The sequence below is a fragment of the Salmo salar genome, unplaced genomic scaffold (assembly GCF_905237065.1).
Source record: "Salmo salar unplaced genomic scaffold, Ssal_v3.1, whole genome shotgun sequence".
Lineage (NCBI taxonomy): Eukaryota > Metazoa > Chordata > Actinopteri > Salmoniformes > Salmonidae > Salmo > Salmo salar.
The window spans coordinates 30,876-52,649 of NW_025548163.1; the positions used below are offsets into that span (position 1 = coordinate 30,876).

A 21,774-nucleotide genomic window follows, 5' to 3' on the forward strand; every position below is an offset into this window, starting at 1 on the left:
GTTGAATGTGCTGACAACAAAATCACACAAAAAAAATTATGGAAATCCAATTTAACAACCCATGGAGTTCTGGATTTGGAGTCACACTCAAAATTAAAGTGGAAAACCACACTACAGGCTGATCCAACTTTGATGTAATGTCCTTAAAACAAGTCAAAATGAGGCTCAGTAGTGTGTGTGGCCTCCACGTGCCTGTATGACCTCCCTACAACGCCTGGGCATGCTCCTGATGAGGTGGCGGATGGTCTCCTGAGGGATCTCCTCCTAGACCTGGACTAAAGCATCCGCCAACTCCTGGACAGTCTGTGGTGCAACGTGGCGTTGGTGGATGGAGCGAGACATGATGTCCCAGATGTGCTCAATTGGATTCAGGTCTGGGGAACGGGCGGGCCAGTCCATAGCATCAATGCCTTCCTCTTGCAGGAACTGCTGACACAGTCCAGCCACATGAGGTCTAGCATTGTCTTGCATTAGGAGGAACCCAGGGCCAACCGCACCAGCATATGGTCTCACAAGGGGTCTGAGGATCTCATCTCGGTACCTAATGGCAGTCAGGCTACCTCTGGCGAGCACATGGAGGGCTGTGCGTCCCCCCAAAGAAATGCCACCCCACACCATGAATGACCCACCGCCAAACCGGTCATGCTGGAGGATGTTGCAGGCAGCAGAACGTTCTCCACGGCGTCTCCAGACTCTGTCACGTCTGTCACGTGCTCAGTGTGAACCTGCTTTCATCTGTGAAGAGCACAGGGCGCCAGTGGCAAATTTGTCAATCTTAGTGTTCTCTGGCAAATGCCAAACATCCTGCACGGTGTTGGGCTGTAAGCACAACCCCCACCTGTGGACGTCGGGCCCTCATACCACCCTCATGGAGTCTGTTTCTGACCGTTTGAGCAGACACATGCACATTTGTGGCCTGCTGGAGGTCATTTTGCAGGGCTCTGGCAGTGCTCCTCCTGCTCCTCCTAGCACAAAGGCGGCGGTAGCGGTCCTGCTGCTGGGTTGTTGCCCTCCTACGGCCTCCTCCACGTCTCCTGATGTACTGGCCTGTCTCCTGGTAGCGCCTCCATGCTTTGGACACTACGCTGACAGACACAGCAAACCTTCTTGCCACAGCTCGCATTGATGTGCCATCCTGGATGAGCTGCACTACCTGAGCCACTTGTGTGGGTTGTAGACTCCGTCTCATGCTACCACTAGAGTGAAAGCACCGCCAGCATTCGAAAGTGACCAAAACATCAGCCAGGAAGCATAGGAACTGAGAAGTGGTCTGTGGTCCCCACCTGCAGAACCACTCCTTTATTGGGGGTGTCTTGCTAATTGCCTATAATTTCCACCTGTTGTCTATTCCATTTGCACAACAGCATGTGAAATGTATTGTCAATCAGTGTTGCTTCCTAAGTGGACAGTTTGATTTCACAGAAGTGTGATTGACTTGGAGTTACATTGTGTTGTTTAAGTGTTCCCTTTATTTTTTGAGCAGTGTATTATTTTATACCAATACAATTGAGCTGAGAAAAATGTTTTGTTTAACACGTAATATTTATTTTCCCAAAAAGGTAGGGGTCTAAATTATTGACCACCCTAAAGATTCTAATAATTAAAGTAGTCAAAAGTATTTGGTCCCATTCATGACTACATTTAGATTCTGAAGCTTTAGGGGTGTACTTTTTTTTTAAAGAAACATTACAAAAAATGTATATTTCTGAGCAATTGTATTAGTTTAAAATAATATATTTTACCATTTATTTTGAGCATAGAATCGGTCACTATTTTATTTAATATAGTCATTATTGCTAATCTTCAACAAGGATGTCAATAATTTGATGCTGTGCCACCAGCCTCCTGTGGTCCTGTTGATCTACCTGTGATTATCAGGTACTGGACATAAGAGGGTCTGTAACAGATTCTAACAGGAGACCTTAGTCCATCGTTCCATTCAATTCAACACTATCAATTCCTGAGGGGGATTAGAAAGACATTGTTTATGGGGAACACATGTATAGAATAACCAGGAAATGGATATAAACCCATAATACAAACATGGGTAGTAAAACTTCAAAAAGTAAAGAACTAACTACTGGAAGTGGATTATAGAGGAGTGACCAACACGTTGATCAGAGGACTCTGTCTCACCAAGATTCATATCACTCAGTTATATACTCAGAAACTCAGCTTTGTTAGGAGGGATAGGTCTCTATAGAAAGTTACTGTCTCTCTATAGTAACTCAGCTCTATAGTTATAGTCTCTCTATAGTAACTCAGCTCTATAGTTATAGTCTCTCTATAGTAACTCAGCTCTATAGTTATAGTCTCTCTATAGTAACTCAGCTCTATAGTTATAGTCTCTCTATAGTAACTCAGCTCTATAGTTATAGTCTCTCTATAGTAACTCAGCTCTATAGTTATAGTCTCTCTATAGTAACTCAGCTCTATAGTTATAGTCTCTCTATAGTAACTCAGCTCTATAGTTATAGTCTCTCTATAGTAACTCAGCTCTATAGTTATAGTCTCTCTATAGTAACTCAGCTCTATAGTTATAGTCTCTCTATAGTAACTCAGCTCTATAGTTATAGTCTCTCTATAGTAACTCAGCTCTATAGTTATAGTCTCTCTATAGTAACTCAGCTCTATAGTTATAGTCTCTCTATAGTAACTCAGCTCTATAGTTATAGTCTCTCTATAGTAACTCAGCTCTATAGTTATAGTCTCTCTATAGTAACTCAGCTCTATAGTTATAGTCTCTCTATAGTAACTCAGCTCTATAGTTATAGTCTCTCTATAGTAACTCAGCTCTATAGTTATAGTCTCTCTATAGTAACTCAGCTCTATAGTTATAGTCTCTCTATAGTAACTCAGCTCTATAGTTATAGTCTCTATAGTAACTCAGCTCTATAGTTATAGTCTCTATAGTAACTCAGCTCTATAGTTATAGTCTCTCTATAGTAACTCAGCTCTATAGTTATAGTCTCTCTATAGTAACTCAGCTCTATAGTTATAGTCTCTCTATAGTAACTCAGCTCTATAGTTATAGTCTCTCTATAGTAACTCAGCTCTATAGTTATAGTCTCTCTATAGTAACTCAGCTCTATAGTTATAGTCTCTCTATAGTAACTCAGCTCTATAGTTATAGTCTCTCTATAGTAACTCAGCTCTATAGTTATAGTCTCTCTATAGTAACTCAGCTCTATAGTTATAGTCTCTCTATAGTAACTCAGCTCTATAGTTATAGTCTCTCTATAGTAACTCAGCTCTATAGTTATAGTCTCTCCATAGTTATAGTCTCTCTATAGTAACTCAGCTCTATAGTTATAGTCTCTCTATAGTAACTCAGCTCTATAGTTATAGTCTCTCTATAGTAACTCAGCTCTATAGTTATAGTCTCTCTATAGTAACTCAGCTCTATAGTTATAGTCTCTCTATAGTAACTCAGCTCTATAGTTATAGTCTCTCTATAGTAACTCAGCTCTATAGTTATAGTCTCTCTATAGTAACTCAGCTCTATAGTTATAGTCTCTCTATAGTAACTCAGCTCTATAGTTATAGTCTCTCTATAGTAACTCAGCTCTATAGTTATAGTCTCTCTATAGTAACTCAGCTCTATAGTTATAGTCTCTCTATAGTAACTCAGCTCTATAGTTATAGTCTCTCTATAGTAACTCAGCTCTATAGTTATAGTCTCTCTATAGTAACTCAGCTCTATAGTTATAGCTCTCTATAGTAACTCAGCTCTATAGTTATAGTCTCTCTATAGTAACTCAGCTCTATAGTTATAGTCTCTATAGTAACTCAGCTCTATAGTTATAGTCTCTCTATAGTAACTCAGCTCTATAGTTATAGTCTCTCTATAGTAACTCAGCTCTATAGTTATAGTCTCTCTATAGTAACTCAGCTCTATAGTTATAGTCTCTCTATAGTAACTCAGCTCTATAGTTATAGTCTCTCTATAGTAACTCAGCTCTATAGTTATAGTCTCTCTATAGTAACTCAGCTCTATAGTTATAGTCTCTCTATAGTAACTCAGCTCTATAGTTATAGTCTCTCTATAGTAACTCAGCTCTATAGTTATAGTCTCTCTATAGTAACTCAGCTCTATAGTTATAGTCTCTCTATAGTAACTCAGCTCTATAGTTATAGTCTCTCTATAGTAACTCAGCTCTATAGTTATAGTCTCTCTATAGTAACTCAGCTCTATAGTTATAGTCTCTCTATAGTAACTCAGCTCTATAGTTATAGTCTCTCTATAGTAACTCAGCTCTATAGTTATAGTCTCTCTATAGTAACTCAGCTCTATAGTTATAGTCTCTCTATAGTAACTCAGCTCTATAGTTACTGTCTCTCTATAGTAACTCAGCTCTATAGTTATAGTCTCTCTATAGTAACTCAGCTCTATAGTTATAGTCTCTCTATAGTAACTCAGCTCTATAGTTATAGTCTCTCTATAGTAACTCAGCTCTATAGTTATAGTCTCTATAGTAACTCAGCTCTATAGTTATAGTCTCTCTATAGTAACCCTATAGCACATAGTTAAATTCTGTAGTATCTCTTCCTCCCCTCTCCAGCTCATCCAGATCATCCTTCTGTGGTCCAGCAGCCAGTAAAGACTCCATCTCAGGAGCAGACTTCCTCCCTGGACCAGGACCAGACTTCCTCCCTGGTATAGACTCCATCTCCATCCCTTCAATCCCCTCAGACTCTATTAAAGACAGAGAGAGAGACAGATAGAGATAATAAACTGACCAGACAGAAAGAGAGACAGATAGAGATAATAAACTGACCAGACAGAGAGAGAGACAGATAGAGATAATAAACTGACCAGACAGAGAGAGAGACAGATAGAGATAATAAACTGACCAGACGAGAGAGAGACAGATAGAGATAATAAACTGACCAGACAGAGAGAGAGACAGATAGAGATAATAAACTGACCAGACAGAGAGAGAGACAGATAGAGATAATAAACTGACCAGACAAGAGAGACAGATAGAGATAATAAACTGACCAGACAGAGAGAGAGACAGATAGAGATAATAAACTGACCAGACAGAGAGAGAGACAGATAGAGATAATAAACTGACCAGACAGAGAGAGAGACAGATAGAGATAATAAACTGACCAGACAGAGAGAGAGACAGATAGAGATAATAAACTGACCAGACAGAGAGAGAGACAGATAGAGATAATAAACTGACCAGACAGAGAGAGAGACAGATAGAGATAATAAACTGACCAGACAGAGAGAGAGACAGATAGAGATAATAAACTGACCAGACAGAGAGAGAGACAGATAGAGATAATAAACTGACCAGACAGAGAGAGAGACAGATAGAGATAATAAACTGACCAGACAGAGAGAGACAGATAGAGATAATAAACTGACCAGACAGAGAGAGACAGATAGAGATAATAAACTGACCAGACAGAGAGAGAGACAGATAGAGATAATAAACCGACCAGACAGAGAGAGAGACAGATAGAGATAATAAACCGACCAGACAGAGAGAGACAGATAGAGATAATAAACTGACCAGACAGAGAGAGATAATAAACTGACCAGACAGAGAGAGAGACAGATAGAGATAATAAACTGACCAGACAGAGAGAGAGACAGATAGAGATAATAAACTGACCAGACAGAGAGAGAGACAGATAGAGATAATAAACTGACCAGACAGAGAGAGAGACAGATAGAGATAATAAACTGACCAGACAGAGAGAGAGACAGATAGAGATAATAAACTGACCAGACAGAGAGAGAGACAGATAGAGATAATAAACTGACCAGACAGAGAGAGAGACAGATAGAGATAATAAACTGACCAGACAGAGAGAGACAGATAGAGATAATAAACCGACCAGACAGAGAGAGACAGATAGAGATAATAAACTGACCAGACAGAGAGAGATAATAAACTGACCAGACAGAGAGAGAGACAGATAGAGATAATAAACTGACCAGACAGAGAGAGAGACAGATAGAGATAATAAACTGACCAGACAGAGAGAGAGACAGATAGAGATAATAAACTGACCAGACAGAGAGAGACAGATAGAGATAATAAACTGACCAGACAGAGAGAGAGACAGATAGAGATAATAAACTGACCAGACAGAGAGAGAGACAGATAGAGATAATAAACTGACCAGACAGAGAGAGAGACAGATAGAGATAATAAACTGACCAGACAGAGAGAGAGACAGATAGAGATAATAAACTGACCAGACAGAGAGAGAGACAGATAGAGATAATAAACTGACCAGACAGAGAGAGAGACAGATAGAGATAATAAACTGACCAGACAGAGAGAGAGACAGATAGAGATAATAAACTGACCAGACAGAGAGAGAGACAGATAGAGATAATAAACTGACCAGACAGAGAGAGAGACAGATAGAGATAATAAACTGACCAGACAGAGAGAGAGACAGATAGAGATAATAAACTGACCAGACAGAGAGAGAGACAGATAGAGATAATAAACTGACCAGACAGAGAGAGAGACAGATAGAGATAATAAACTGACCAGACAGAGAGAGAGACAGATAGAGATAATAAACTGACCAGACAGAGAGAGAGACAGATAGAGATAATAAACTGACCAGACAGAGAGAGACAGATAGAGATAATAAACTGACCAGACAGAGAGAGAGACAGATAGAGATAATAAACTGACCAGACAGAGAGAGAGACAGATAGAGATAATAAACTGACCAGACAGAGAGAGAGACAGATAGAGATAATAAACTGACCAGACAGAGAGAGAGACAGATAGAGATAATAAACTGACCAGACAGAGAGAGAGCAGATAGAGATAATAAACTGACCAGACAGAGAGAGAGACAGATAGAGATAATAAACTGACCAGACAGAGAGAGAGACAGATAGAGATAATAAACTGACCAGACAGAGAGAGAGACAGATAGAGATAATAAACTGACCAGACAGAGAGAGACAGATAGAGATAATAAACTGACCAGACAGAGAGAGAGACAGATAGAGATAATAAACTGACCAGACAGAGAGAGAGACAGATAGAGATAATAAACTGACCAGACAGAGAGAGAGACAGATAGAGATAATAAACTGACCAGACAGAGAGAGAGACAGATAGAGATAATAAACTGACCAGACAGAGAGAGAGACAGATAGAGATAATAAACTGACCAGACAAGAGAGAGAGACAGATAGAGATAATAAACTGACCAGACAGAGAGAGAGACAGATAGAGATAATAAACTGACCAGACAGAGAGAGAGACAGATAGAGATAATAAACTGACCAGACAGAGAGAGAGACAGATAGAGATAATAAACTGACCAGACAGAGAGAGAGACAGATAGAGATAATAAACTGACCAGACAGAGAGAGACAGATAGAGATAATAAACTGACCAGACAGAGAGAGAGACAGATAGAGATAATAAACTGACCAGACAGAGAGAGAGACAGATAGAGATAACAAACTGACCAGACAGAGAGAGAGACAGATAGAGATAATAAACTGACCAGACAGAGAGAGAGACAGATAGAGATAATAAACTGACCAGACAGAGAGAGAGACAGATAGAGATAATAAACTGACCAGACAGAGAGAGAGACAGATAGAGATAATAAACTGACCAGACAGAGAGAGACAGATAGAGATAATAAACTGACCAGACAGAGAGAGAGACAGATAGAGATAATAAACTGACCAGACAGAGAGAGAGACAGATAGAGATAATAAACTGACCAGACAGAGAGAGAGACAGATAGAGATAATAAACTGACCAGACAGAGAGAGAGACAGATAGAGATAATAAACTGACCAGACAGAGAGAGAGACAGATAGAGATAATAAAACTGACCAGACAGAGAGAGAGACAGATAGAGATAATAAACTGACCAGACAGAGAGAGAGACAGATAGAGATAATAAACTGACCAGACAGAGAGAGACAGATAGAGATAATAAACTGACCAGACAGAGAGAGAGACAGATAGAGATAATAAACTGACCAGACAGAGAGAGAGACAGATAGAGATAATAAACTGACCAGACAGAGAGAGAGACAGATAGAGATAATAAACTGACCAGACAGAGAGAGAGACAGATAGAGATAATAAACTGACCAGACAGAGAGAGACAGATAGAGATAATAAACTGACCAGACAGAGAGAGAGACAGATAGAGATAATAAACTGACCAGACAGAGAGAGAGACAGATAGAGATAATAAACTGACCAGACAGAGAGAGAGACAGATAGAGATAATAAACTGACCAGACAGAGAGAGACAGATAGAGATAATAAACTGACCAGACAGAGAGAGAGACAGATAGAGATAATAAACTGACCAGACAGAGAGAGAGACAGATAGAGATAATAAACTGACCAGACAGAGAGAGAGACAGATAGAGATAATAAACTGACCAGACAGAGAGAGAGACAGATAGAGATAATAAACTGACCAGACAGAGAGAGAGACAGATAAGAGATAATAAACTGACCAGACAGAGAGAGACAGATAGAGATAATAAACTGACCAGACGAGAGAGAGACAGATAGAGATAATAAACTGACCAGACAGAGAGAGAGACAGATAGAGATAATAAACTGACCAGACAGAGAGAGAGACAGATAGAGATAATAAACTGACCAGACAAGAGAGAGACAGATAGAGATAATAAACTGACCAGACAGAGAGAGAGACAGATAGAGATAATAAACCGACCAGACAGAGAGAGAGACAGATAGAGATAATAAACTGACCAGACAGAGAGAGAGACAGATAGAGATAATAAACTGACCAGACAGAGAGAGAGACAGATAGAGATAATAAACTGACCAGACAGAGAGAGAGACAGATAGAGATAATAAACTGACCAGACAGAGAGAGAGACAGATAGAGATAATAAACTGACCAGACAGAGAGAGACAGATAGAGATAATAAACTGACCAGACAGAGAGAGAGACAGATAGAGATAATAAACTGACCAGACAGAGAGAGAGACAGATAGAGATAATAAACTGACCAGACAGAGAGAGAGACAGATAGAGATAATAAACTGACCAGACAGAGAGAGAGACAGATAGAGATAATAAACTGACCAGACAGAGAGAGAGACAGATAGAGATAATAAACTGACCAGACAGAGAGAGAGACAGATAGAGATAATAAACTGACCAGACAGAGAGAGAGACAGATGAGAGATAATAAACTGACCAGACAGAGAGAGACAGATAGAGATAATAAACTGACCAGACAGAGAGAGACAGATAGAGATAATAAACTGACCAGACAGAGAGAGAGACAGATAGAGATAATAAACTGACCAGACAGAGAGAGAGACAGATAGAGATAATAAACTGACCAGACAGAGAGAGAGACAGATAGAGATAATAAACTGACCAGACAGAGAGAGAGACAGATAGAGATAATAAACTGACCAGACAGAGAGAGACAGATAGAGATAATAAACTGACCAGACAGAGAGAGAGACAGATAGAGATAATAAACTGACCAGACAGAGAGAGAGACAGATAGAGATAATAAACTGACCAGACAGAGAGAGAGACAGATAGAGATAATAAACTGACCAGACGAGAGAGAGAGACAGATAGAGATAATAAACTGACCAGACAGAGAGAGAGACAGATAGAGATAATAAACTGACCAGACAAGAGAGACAGATAGAGATAATAAACTGACCAGACAGAGAGAGAGACAGATAGAGATAATAAACTGACCAGACAGAGAGAGAGACAGATAGAGATAATAAAACTGACCAGACAGAGAGAGAGACAGATAGAGATAATAAACTGACCAGACAGAGAGAGAGACAGATAGAGATAATAAACTGACCAGACAGAGAGAGAGACAGATAGAGATAATAAACTGACCAGACAGAGAGAGAGACAGATAGAGATAATAAACTGACCAGACAGAGAGAGAGAGACAGATAGAGATAATAAACTGACCAGACAGAGAGAGAGACAGATAGAGATAATAAACTGACCAGACAGAGAGAGAGACAGATAGAGATAATAAACTGACCAGACAGAGAGAGAGACAGATAGAGATAATAAACTGACCAGACAGAGAGAGACAGATAGAGATAATAAACTGACCAGACAGAGAGAGAGACAGATAGAGATAATAAACTGACCAGACAGAGAGAGAGACAGATAGAGATAATAAACTGACCAGACAGAGAGAGAGACAGATAGAGATAATAAACTGACCAGACAGAGAGAGACAGATAGAGATAATAAACTGACCAGACAGAGAGAGAGACAGATAGAGATAATAAACTGACCAGACAGAGAGAGAGACAGATAGAGATAATAAACTGACCAGACAGAGAGAGAGACAGATAGAGATAATAAACTGACCAGACAGAGAGAGAGACAGATAGAGATAATAAACTGACCAGACAGAGAGAGAGACAGATAGAGATAATAAACTGACCAGACAGAGAGAGAGACAGATAGAGATAATAAACTGACCAGACAGAGAGAGAGACAGATAGAGATAATAAACTGACCAGACAGAGAGAGAGACAGATAGAGATAATAAACTGACCAGACAGAGAGAGAGACAGATAGAGATAATAAACTGACCAGACGAGAGAGAGACAGATAGAGATAATAAACCGACCAGACAGAGAGAGAGACAGATAGAGATAATAAACTGACCAGACAGAGAGAGGACAGATAGAGATAAACTGACCAGACAGAGAGAGAGACAGATAGAGATAATAAACTGACCAGACAGAGAGAGACAGATAGAGATAATAAACTGACCAGACAGAGAGAGAGACAGATAGAGATAATAAACTGACCAGACAGAGAGAGAGACAGATAGAGATAATAAACTGACCAGACAGAGAGAGAGACAGATAGAGATAATAAACTGACCAGACAGAGAGAGAGACAGATAGAGATAATAAACTGACCAGACAGAGAGAGAGACAGATAGAGATAATAAACTGACCAGACAGAGAGAGAGACAGATAGAGATAATAAACTGACCAGACAGAGAGAGAGACAGATAGAGATAATAAACTGACCAGACAGAGAGAGAGACAGATAGAGATAATAAACTGACCAGACAGAGAGAGACAGATAGAGATAATAAACCGACCAGACAGAGAGAGAGACAGATAGAGATAATAAACTGACCAGACAGAGAGAGAGACAGATAGAGATAATAAACTGACCAGACAGAGAGAGAGACAGAGATATATAAACTGACCAGACAGAGAGAGAGAGACAGATAGAGATAATAAACTGACCAGACAGAGAGAGAGACAGATAGAGATAATAAACTGACCAGACAGAGAGAGAGACAGATAGAGATAATAAACTGACCAGACAGAGAGAGAGACAGATAGAGATAATAAACTGACCAGACAGAGAGAGAGACAGATAGAGATAATAAACTGACCAGACAGAGAGAGAGACAGATAGAGATAATAAACTGACCAGACAGAGAGAGACAGATAGAGATAATAAACTGACCAGACAGAGAGAGAGACAGATAGAGATAATAAACTGACCAGACAGAGAGAGACAGATAGAGATAATAAACTGACCAGACAGAGAGAGAGACAGATAGAGATAATAAACTGACCAGACAGAGAGAGAGACAGATAGAGATAATAAACTGACCAGACAAGAGAGAGAGACAGATAGAGATAATAAACTGACCAGACAGAGAGAGAGACAGATAGAGATAATAAACTGACCAGACAGAGAGAGAGACAAGAGATAATAAACTGACCAGACAGAGAGAGAGACAGATAGAGATAATAAACTGACCAGACAGAGAGAGAGACAGATAGAGATAATAAACTGACCAGACAAGAGAGAGACAGATAGAGATAATAAACTGACCAGACAGAGAGAGAGACAGATAGAGATAATAAACTGACCAGACAGAGAGAGAGAGACAGATAGAGATAATAAACTGACCAGACAGAGAGAGAGACAGATAGAGATAATAAACTGACCAGACAGAGAGAGAGACAGATAGAGATAATAAACTGACCAGACAGAGAGAGAGAGATAGAGATAATAAACTGACCAGACAGAGAGAGAGACAGATAGAGATAATAAACTGACCAGACAGAGAGAGACAGATAGAGATAATAAACTGACCAGACAGAGAGAGAGACAGATAGAGATAATAAACTGACCAGACAGAGAGAGAGACAGATAGAGATAATAAACTGACCAGACGAGAGAGAGACAGATAGAGATAATAAACTGACCAGACAGAGAGAGAGACAGATAGAGATAATAAACTGACCAGACAGAGAAAGAGATAATAAACTGACCAGACAGAGAGAGAGACAGATAGAGATAATAAACTGACCAGACGAGAGAGAGACAGATAGAGATAATAAAACTGACCAGACAGAGAGAGAGAGACAGATAGAGATAATAAACTGACCAGACAGAGAGAGACAGATAGAGATAATAAACTGACCAGACAGAGAGAGAGACAGATAGAGATAATAAACTGACCAGACAGAGAGAGAGACAGATAGAGATAATAAACTGACCAGACAGAGAGAGAGACAGATAGAGATAATAAACTGACCAGACAGAGAGAGAGACAGATAGAGATAATAAACTGACCAGACAGAGAGAGAGACAGATAGAGATAATAAACTGACCAGACAGAGAGAGACAGATAGAGATAATAAACTGACCAGACAGAGAGAGAGACAGATAGAGATAATAAAACTGACCAGACAGAGAGAGACAGATAGAGATAATAAACTGACCAGACGAGAGAGAGAGACAGATAGAGATAATAAACTGACCAGACAGAGAGAGAGACAGATAGAGATAATAAACTGACCAGACAGAGAGAGAGACAGATAGAGATAATAAACTGACCAGACAGAGAGAGAGACAGATAGAGATAATAAACTGACCAGACAGAGAGAGAGACAGATAGAGATAATAAACTGACCAGACAGAGAGAGACAGATAGAGATAATAAACTGACCAGACAGAGAGAGAGACAGATAGAGATAATAAACTGACCAGACAGAGAGAGAGACAGATAGAGATAATAAACTGACCAGACAGAGAGAGACAGATAGAGATAATAAACTGACCAGACAGAGAGAGAGACAGATAGAGATAATAAACTGACCAGACAGAGAGAGAGACAGATAGAGATAATAAAACTGACCAGACGAGAGAGAGAGACAGATAGAGATAATATGACCAGACAGAGAGACAGATGAGAAACTGACAGACAGAGAGACAGAATAAACTGACCAGACAGAGAGAGAGACAGATAGAGATAATAAACTGACCAGACAGAGAGAGAGACAGATAGAGATAATAAACTGACCAGACAGAGAGAGAGACAGATAGAGATAATAAAACTGACCAGACAGAGAGAGAGACAGATAGAGATAATAAACTGACCAGACAGAGAGAGAGACAGATAGAGATAATAAACTGACCAGACAGAGAGAGAGACAGATAGAGATAATAAACTGACCAGACAGAGAGAGAGACAGATAGAGATAATAAACTGACCAGACAGAGAGAGACAGATAGAGATAATAAACTGACCAGACAGAGAGAGAGACAGGATAGAGATAATAAACTGAACCAGACAGAGAGAGAGACAGATAGAGATAATAAACTGACCAGACAGAAGAGAGACAGATAGAGATAATAAACTGACCAGACAGAGAGAGAGACAGATAGAGATAATAAACTGACCAGACAGAGAGAGAGACAGATAGAGATAATAAACTGACCAGACAGAGAGAGAGACAGATAGAGATAATAAACTGACCAGACAGAGAGAGAGACAGATAGAGATAATAAAACTGACCAGACAGAGAGAGAGACAGATAGAGATAATAAACTGACCAGACAGAGAGAGACAGATAGAGATAATAAACTGACCAGACGAGAGAGAGACAGATAGAGATAATAAACCGACCAGACAGAGAGAGAGACAGATAGAGATAATAAACTGACCAGACAGAGAGAGACAGATAGAGATAATAAACTGACCAGACGAGAGAGAGACAGATAGAGATAATAAACTGACCAGACAGAGAGAGACAGATAGAGATAATAAACTGACCAGACAGAGAGAGAGACAGATAGAGATAATAAACTGACCAGACAGAGAGAGACAGATAGAGATAATAAACTGACCAGACAGAGAGAGAGACAGATAGAGATAATAAACTGACCAGACAGAGAGAGAGACAGATAGAGATAATAAACTGACCAGACAGAGAGAGAGACAGATAGAGATAATAAACTGACCAGACAGAGAGAGAGACAGATAGAGATAATAAACTGACCAGACAGAGAGAGAGACAGATAGAGATAATAAACTGACCAGACAGAGAGAGAGACAGATAGAGATAATAAACTGACCAGACAGAGAGAGAGACAGATAGAGATAATAAACTGACCAGACAGAGAGAGAGACAGATAGAGATAATAAACTGACCAGACAGAGAGAGAGACAGATAGAGATAATAAACTGACCAGACAGAAGAGAGAGACAGATAGAGATAATAAACTGACCAGACAGAGAGAGAGACAGATAGAGATAATAAACCGACCAGACAGAGAGAGAGACAGATAGAGATAATAAACTGACCAGACAGAGAGAGAGACAGATAGAGATAATAAAACTGACCAGACGAGAGAGAGACAGATAGAGATAATAAACTGACCAGACAGAGAGAGAGACAGATAGAGATAATAAACTGACCAGACAGAGAGAGAGACAGATAGAGATAATAAACTGACCAGACAGAGAGAGAGACAGATAGAGATAATAAACTGACCAGACAGAGAGAGAGACAGATAGAGATAATAAACTGACCAGACAGAGAGAGACAGATAGAGATAATAAACTGACCAGACAGAGAGAGAGACAGATAGAGATAATAAACTGACCAGACAAGAGAGAGAGACAGATAGGAGATAATAAAACTGACCAGACAGAGAGAGAGACAGATAGAGATAATAAACTGACCAGACAGAGAGAGAGACAGATAGAGATAATAAACTGACCAGACAGAGAGAGAGACAGATAGAGATAATAAACTGACCAGACAGAGAGAGAGACAGATAGAGATAATAAACTGACCAGACAGAGAGAGAGACAGATAGAGATAATAAACTGACCAGACAGAGAGAGAGAGACAGATAGAGATAATAAACTGACCAGACAAGAGAGAGAGACAGATAGAGATAATAAACTGACCAGACAGAGAGAGACAGATAGAGATAATAAACTGACCAGACAGAGAGAGAGACAGATAGAGATAATAAACTGACCAGACAGAGAGAGAGACAGATAGAGATAATAAACTGACCAGACAGAGAGAGAGACAGATAGAGATAATAAAACTGACCAGACAGAGAGAGAGACAAGAGATAATAAAACAGACGAGAGAGACAGATAGAGATAATAAACTGACCAGACAGAGAGAGAGACAGATAGAGATAATAAACTGACCAGACAGAGAGAGAGACAGATAGAGATAATAAACTGGACCAGACAGAGAGAGAGACAGATAGAGATAATAAACTGACCAGACAGAGAGAGAGACAGATAGAGATAATAAAACGACCAGACAGAGAGAGAGACAGATAGAGATAATAAACTGACCAGACAGAGAGAGAGACAGATAGAGATAATAAACTGACCAGACAGAGAGAGAGACAGATAGAGATAATAAACTGACCAGACAGAGAGAGAGACAGATAGAGATAATAAACTGACCAGACAAGAGAGAGACAGATAGAGATAATAAACTGACCAGACAGAGAGAGAGACAGATAGAGATAATAAACTGACCAGACAGAGAGAGAGACAGATAGAGATAATAAACTGACCAGACAGAGAGAGAGACAGATAGAGATAATAAACTGACCAGACAGAGAGAGAGACAGATAGAGATAATAAACTGACCAGACAGAGAGAGAGACAGATAGAGATAATAAACTGACCAGACAGAGAGAGAGACAGATAGAGATAATAAACTGACCAGACAGAGAGAGACAGATAGAGATAATAAACTGACCAGACAGAGAGAGAGACAGATAGAGATAATAAACTGACCAGACAGAGAGAGAGACAGATAGAGATAATAAACTGACCAGACGAGAGAGAGAGACAGATAGAGATAATAAACTGACCAGACAGAGAGAGAGACAGATAGAGATAATAAACTGACCAGACAGAGAGAGAGACAGATAGAGATAATAAACTGACCAGACAGAGAGAGAGACAGATAGAGATAATAAACTGACCAGACAGAGAGAGAGACAGATAGAGATAATAAACTGACCAGACAAGAGAGAGACAGATAGAGATAATAAACTGACCAGACAGAGAGAGACAGATAGAGATAATAAACTGACCAGACAGAGAGAGAGACAGATAGAGATAATAAACTGACCAGACAGAGAGAGACAGATAGAGATAATAAACTGACCAGACAGAGAGAGAGACAGATAGAGATAATAAACTGACCAGACAAGAGAGACAGATAGAGATAATAAACTGACCAGACGAGAGAGAGACAGATAGAGATAATAAACTGACCAGACAGAGAGAGAGACAGATAGAGATAATAAACTGACCAGACAGAGAGAGAGACAGATAGAGATAATAAACTGACCAGACAGAGAGAGAGACAGATAGAGATAATAAACTGACCAGACAGAGAGAGAGACAGATAGAGATAATAAACTGACCAGACAGAGAGAGACAGATAGAGATAATAAACTGACCAGACAGAGAGAGAGACAGATAGAGATAATAAAACTGACCAGACAGAGAGAGAGACAGATAGAGATAATAAACTGACCAGACAGAGAGAGAGACAGATAGAGATAATAAACTGACCAGACAGAGAGAGAGACAGATAGAGATAATAAACTGACCAGACAGAGAGAGAGACAGATAGAGATAATAAACTGACCAGACAGAGAGAGAGACAGATAGAGATAATAAACTGACCAGACAGAGAGAGACAGATAGAGATAATAAACTGACCAGAGAGAGAGAGAGACAGATAGAGATAATAAACTGACCAGACAGAGAGAGAGACAGATAGAGATAATAAACTGACCAGACAGAGAGAGACAGATAGAGATAATAAACTGACCAGACAGAGAGAGAGACAGATAGAGATAATAAAACTGACCAGACAGAGAGAGAGACAGATAGAGATAATAAACTGACCAGACAGAGAGAGAGACAGATAGAGATAATAAACTGACCAGACAGAGAGAGAGACAGATAGAGATAATAAACTGACCAGACAGAGAGAGAGACAGATAGAGAGTAATAAACTGACCAGACAGAGAGAGAGACAGATAGAGATAATAAACTGACCAGACAGAGAGAGAGACAGATAGAGATAATAAACTGACCAGACAGAGAGAGACAGATAGAGATAATAAACTGACCAGACAGAGAGAGAGACAGATAGAGATAATAAACTGACCAGACAGAGAGAGAGACAGATAGAGATAATAAACTGACCAGACAGAGAGAGACAGATAGAGATAATAAACTGACCAGACAGGAGAGAGAGACAGATAGAGATAATAAACTGACCAGACAGAGAGAGAGACAGATAGAGATAATAAACTGACCAGACAGAGAGAGAGACAGATAGAGATAATAAACTGACCAGACAGAGAGAGAGACAGATAGAGATAATAAACTGACCAGACAGAGAGAGAGACAGATAGAGATAATAAACTGACCAGACAGAGAGAGAGACAGATAGAGATAATAAACTGACCAGACAGAGAGAGAGACAGATAGAGATAATAAACTGACCAGACAGAGAGAGAGACAGATAGAGATAATAAACTGACCAGACAGAGAGAGAGACAGATAGAGATAATAAACTGACCAGACAGAGAGAGAGACAGATAGAGATAATAAACTGACCAGACAGAGAGAGAGACAGATAGAGATAATAAACTGACCAGACAGAGAGAGAGACAGATAGAGATAATAAACTGACCAGACAGAGAGAGAGACAGATAGAGATAATAAACTGACCAGACAGAGAGAGAGACAGATAGAGATAATAAACTGACCAGACAGAGAGAGAGACAGATAGAGATAATAAACTGACCAGACAGAGAGAGAGACAGATAGAGATAATAAACTGACCAGACAGAGAGAGAGACAGATAGAGATAATAAACTGACCAGACAGAGAGAGAGACTAGAGATAATAAAACTGACCAGACAGAGAGAGAGACAGATAGAGATAATAAACTGACCAGACAGAGAGAGAGACAGATAGAGATAATAAACTGACCAGACAGAGAGAGAGACAGATAGAGATAATAAACTGACCAGACAGAGAGAGAGACAGATAGAGATAATAAACTGACCAGACAGAGAGAGACAGATAGAGATAATAAACTGACCAGACAGAGAGAGAGACAGATAGAGATAATAAACTGACCAGACAGAGAGAGAGACAGATAGAGATAATAAACTGACCAGACAGAGAGAGAGACAGATAGAGATAATAAACTGACCAGACAGAGAGAGAGACAGATAGAGATAATAAACTGACCAGACAGAGAGAGAGACAGATAGAGATAATAAAACTGACCAGACAGAGAGAGAGACAGATAGAGATAATAAACTGACCAGACAGAGAGAGACAGATAGAGATAATAAACTGACCAGACAGAGAGAGAGACAGATAGAGATAATAAACTGACCAGACAGAGAGAGAGACAGATAGAGATAATAAACTGACCAGACAGAGAGAGAGACAGATAGAGATAATAAACTGACCAGACAGAGAGAGAGACAGATAGAGATAATAAACTGACCAGACAGAGAGAGAGACAGATAGAGATAATAAACTGACCAGACAGAGAGAGAGACAGATAGAGATAATAAACTGACCAGACAGAGAGAGAGACAGATAGAGATAATAAACTGACCAGACAGAGAGAGAGACAGATAGAGATAATAAACTGACCAGACAGAGAGAGAGACAGATAGAGATAATAAACTGACCAGACAAGAGAGAGACAGATAGAGATAATAAACTGACCAGACAGAGAGAGAGACAGATAGAGATAATAAACTGACCAGACAGAGAGAGAGACAGATAGAGATAATAAACTGACCAGACAGAGAGAGACAGATAGAGATAATAAACTGACCAGACAGAGAGAGAGACAGATAGAGATAATAAACTGACCAGACAGAGAGAGAGACAGATAGAGATAATAAACTGACCAGACAGAGAGAGAGACAGATAGAGATAATAAACTGACCAGACAAGAGAGAGACAGATAGAGATAATAAACTGACCAGACAGGAGAGAGACAGATAGAGATAATAAACTGACCAGACAAGAGAGAGACAGATAGAGATAATAAACTGACCAGACAGAGAGAGAGACAGATAGAGATAATAAACTGACCAGACAGAGAGAGAGACAGATAGAGATAATAAACTGACCAGACAGAGAGAGAGACAGATAGAGATAATAAACTGACCAGACAGAGAGAGAGACAGATAGAGATAATAAACTGACCAGACAGAGAGAGAGACAGATAGAGATAATAAACTGACCAGACAGAGAGAGAGACAGATAGAGATAATAAACTGACCAGACAGAGAGAGAGACAGATAGAGATAATAAACTGACCAGACAGAGAGAGAGACAGATAGAGATAATAAACTGACCAGACAGAGAGAGACAGATAGAGATAATAAAACTGACCAGACAGAGAGAGAGACAGATAGAGATAATAAACTGACCAGACAGAGAGAGAGACAGATAGAGATAATAAACTGACCAGACAGAGAGAGAGACAGATAGAGATAATAAACTGACCAGACAGAGAGAGAGACAGATAGAGATAATAAACTGACCAGACAGAGAGAGAGACAGATAGAGATAATAAACTGACCAGACAGAGAGACAGATAGAGATAATAAACTGACCAGACAGAGAGAGAGACAGATAGAGATAATAAACTGACCAGACAGAGAGAGAGACAGATAGAGATAATAAACTGACCAGACAGAGAGAGAGACAGATAGGAGATAATAAACTGACCAGACAGAGAGAGAGACAGATAGAGATAATAAACTGACCAGACAGAGAGAGAGACAGATAGAGATAATAAACTGACCAGACAGAGAGAGAGACAGATAGAGATAATAAACTGACCAGACAGAGAGAGAGACAGATAGAGATAATAAACTGACCAGACAGAGAGAGAGACAGATAGAGATAATAAACTGACCAGACAGAGAGAGAGACAGATAGAGATAATAAACTGACCAGACAGAGAGAGAGACAGATAGAGATAATAAACTGACCAGACAGAGAGAGAGACAGATGAGAGACAATAAACTGACCAGACAGAGAGAGAGACAGATAGAGATAATAAACTGACCAGACAGAGAGAGAGACAGATAGAGATAATAAACTGACCAGACAGAGAGAGAGACAGATAGAGATAATAAACTGACCAGACAGAGAGAGAGACAGATAGAGATAATAAACTGACCAGACAGAGAGAGAGACAGATAGAGATAATAAACTGACCAGACAGAGAGAGAGACAGATAGAGATAATAAACTGACCAGACAGAGAGAGAGACAGATAGAGATAATAAACTGACCAGACAGAGAGAGACAGATAGAGATAATAAACGACCAGACAGAGAGAGAGACAGATAGAGATAATAAACTGACCAGACAGAGAGAGAGACAGATAGAGATAATAAACTGACCAGACAAAGAGAGAGACAGATAGAGATAATAAACTGACCAGACAGAGAGAGAGACAGATAGAGATAATAAACTGACCAGACAGAGAGAGAGACAGATAGAGATAATAAACTGACCAGACAGAGAGAGAGACAGATAGAGATAATAAACTGACCAGACAGAGAGAGAGACAGATAGAGATAATAAACTGACCAGACAGAGAGAGAGACAGATAGAGATAATAAACTGACCAGACAGAGAGAGAGACAGATAGAGATAATAAACTGACCAGACAGAGAGAGAGACAGATAGAGATAATAAACTGACCAGACAGAGAGAGAGACAGATAGAGATAATAAACTGACCAGACAAGAGAGAGACAGATAGAGATAATAAACTGACCAGACAGAGAGAGAGACAGATAGAGATAATAAACTGACCAGACAGAGAGAGAGACAGATAGAGATAATAAACTGACCAGACAGAGAGAGAGACAGATAGAGATAATAAACTGACCAGACAGAGAGAGAGACAGATAGAGATAATAAACTGACCAGACAGAGAGAGAGACAGATAGAGATAATAAACTGACCAGACAGAGAGAGACAGATAGAGATAATAAACTGACCAGACAGAGAGAGAGACAGATAGAGATAATAAACTGACCAGACAGAGAGAGAGACAGATAGAGATAATAAACTGACCAGACAGAGAGAGAGACAGATAGAGATAATAAACTGACCAGACAGAGAGAGAGACAGATAGAGATAATAAACTGACCAGACAGAGAGAGAGACAGATAGAGATAATAAACTGACCAGACAGAGAGAGAGACAGATAGAGATAATAAACTGACCAGACAGAGAGAGAGACAGATAGAGATAATAAACTGACCAGACAGAGAGAGAGACAGATAGAGATAATAAACTGACCAGACAGAGAGAGACAGATAGAGATAATAAACTGACCAGACAGAGAGAGAGACAGATAGAGATAATAAACTGA

The 21,774-nt window shown here is 39.5% G+C and overlaps 1 protein-coding gene across 1 annotated transcript in view; it reads right to left on the reverse strand.

Moving 5' to 3' along the window:
* Positions 1-4,401: 4,401 nt before the first annotated feature.
* The window catches only part of LOC123732719 (selection and upkeep of intraepithelial T-cells protein 5), a 117,472-nt gene continuing 100,099 nt past the window's right edge, over positions 4,402-21,774 (reverse strand). Inside the window, exon 21 of the mRNA XM_045711979.1 lies at positions 4,402-4,696. Within this exon, the coding sequence (XP_045567935.1) occupies positions 4,515-4,696 (182 nt within the window). The 3' untranslated portion in view covers positions 4,402-4,514. The remainder of the gene's footprint in view (positions 4,697-21,774) is intronic.